Source organism: Ascaphus truei, chromosome 3, assembly GCF_040206685.1.
Source record: "Ascaphus truei isolate aAscTru1 chromosome 3, aAscTru1.hap1, whole genome shotgun sequence".
NCBI lineage: Eukaryota > Metazoa > Chordata > Amphibia > Anura > Ascaphidae > Ascaphus > Ascaphus truei.
Genome location: NC_134485.1, coordinates 30,092,361 through 30,094,536, shown reverse-complemented (window position 1 = coordinate 30,094,536; position 2,176 = coordinate 30,092,361). Strand labels below are relative to the sequence as shown.

At 37.5% G+C, this 2,176-nt stretch overlaps 1 protein-coding gene across 1 annotated transcript; it reads right to left on the bottom strand.

The window, feature by feature from the left end:
• Positions 1-705: 705 nt before the first annotated feature.
• On the bottom strand, positions 706-1,842 carry LOC142490894 (claudin-8-like). Its single transcript, XM_075593299.1, has one exon. It carries the CDS (start codon positions 1,744-1,746, stop codon positions 1,021-1,023), a length of 726 nt encoding a protein of 241 aa, XP_075449414.1. The 5' UTR covers positions 1,747-1,842; the 3' UTR covers positions 706-1,020.
• Positions 1,843-2,176: the final 334 nt, after the last annotated feature.

Below are 2,176 nucleotides of genomic sequence, written 5' to 3'. Positions count from 1 at the left end.
GAACAAGAAAACATTTCAAAAAGCCCTTTTCTTTTATACTCAATCTTGCCAGATAAAATGCTGACTCGGAGCCCCACTGATTTACTTAACTCACATACTGCATGAGGTGGACTGAAGCTGTCAGCAGTGAGGTTGGAGGGTAATAAAGTTTTTGGACAGGAGAAGATAAGAAAGGGAATTACAGTATAACCAGTGGTTTAAATGTGCAATCTCGTACAGGACCAAAAGGTAACTACTGCCATTAATATACCTAATAGTAGACAAGTATAAATCATTTTTCAAAGCTTATCCAATTTGTAAACCTTTTAACCTGAAGAGTTGGGAAGGTTTAACTGCCCTGATATCTCACCCCCTTATCAGTAGGGTGGTAAAAGCAAGAGGCTTTATAGTTTCCCATAATTATGCAATCAAGCTCCAGTTCCATTTAAAAAAAAATAATGTTCTCTTTCTTGTTTTTAGGGGAATGAACCATATGGTATCTTCCCGCACAGAAAGTTGTCATGGGATAAGACTCGATAGTAAATATGTTTTTATTATCGAAAACTCACGCAAGCATAATTTTTATTTGTTTAATTTTTTTATGCAGAGTTCAGGTAAATTAATTGGTTCATAAATATAGTTTATTACATGGTTTCACAGAAGCACTATAAACATTCTATTTAGAAAATGTTGCACATATGTTTTTTTATGATATAAGTCCTTTTTTCAGAAGTATATTTGAAATCTCATGCACAACTACATCAATGTATAAATAACAGAACAGCAAATACTGAATACAATGTACGTAGACATTAAGAAAGATACAGCACATACGGAAATTACAAGTCAGACGCAAACTGCCTGCTAAGCAAGGGGTATACAATATGTTAGGAGAATTATCAGTTTAAAGAAATGACAAACTAATATTCCTATGCTTGACAGAAATATACTACAGCGCTTTATGCTGGGAATGCAGTATAGTACAAGCAATGATTTTACTTTCACAAATACATTATCTGAGATAAGATCAACAATGCATTACTAATCATCACCAACACCGTTTTTTCTGGAGCCTCTATATATGCGGCGTTCTGTTGCTAGCAGGTTTTGTTCTGGACAAAGTTCACATCCTGGCTGATTCTGAGCTAGGCCTGCTGCATGAATATTATTTGTGTGTGTGTCAATGCAAGGGTTATACCAACAAAATATTGATCCGCCAATGAAAAAAAGCAAGACTGCAGGCCACCCAATCAAAATAGCTTCCCCAATCTCCTGCTGCTGAACTGTTTTGCAAAGGGAATAGCAAACTTCTCTCATGATGTTACTTGCTGTCCAGGTCACAGGTATGAAAACAAGAATTCCAGCAAGGATGTAACTGATCCCAGCTGTCAGAAATAAGCAGTCTCTGCGTGGGTTATTCTCCCTGCAGCACGTATCGAACAGCATGCCAATGAGAGCATTGATGAAGGCAAAAACAGCCACCAACACTGCAAAGGACATCAGAACTCTTGAAGCCTTTATATCCGGTGTCATTGACAAAGAGGATGAATAATATTGGCAAGACAGGGGGTTGTTGCTTTGCTTCACACAGGTCATCCACAGTCCATCCCAACGACTTATCCAATGTCCATCGATACGTTTTCCATAAGCATTGCTTTCCACTATTATAGCTACTTTCCAGTGGGGCATTGCACAGACAGCAACAGTTAATATCATGGCAATACTGCCGAGGAGCATTCCAATGACTTGAACTATGCAGTTTGCCATGTTTCTTGCAAGTTCTGCTTGTGAAGTTCTATACACCTGAATGACAGCAAAGACAAGTTATCTCTCAGTGCTTATGCCAAATGCAGCAGAGACTATTTCTCGAGGGTCGGTGTCATATGGCAATGTTCCAATTTCAAATTGTGCTTAAATACTACAATCCAGAGTGGTGCTGCTGAATTTGGCATTATTCAGGCACGTGTGTCAACTTATGTGCTCAGTGTTATAATATGTATGGGTGTGGCTTAAGTAGGAAAAATACTTCCTAATAATTACTGTCCACTTTTCATAGTATCCCTGATACCAAACTAAAAACACGTTTATACCTTGGGCTATGTTAATCTGCTGAAAGGAACAAATTAAAATGCCAATGTTTAGAAAAAAAGGGTGTAACTCCAATTAAAATTGTGAGTACTTAATTTATACATATAAA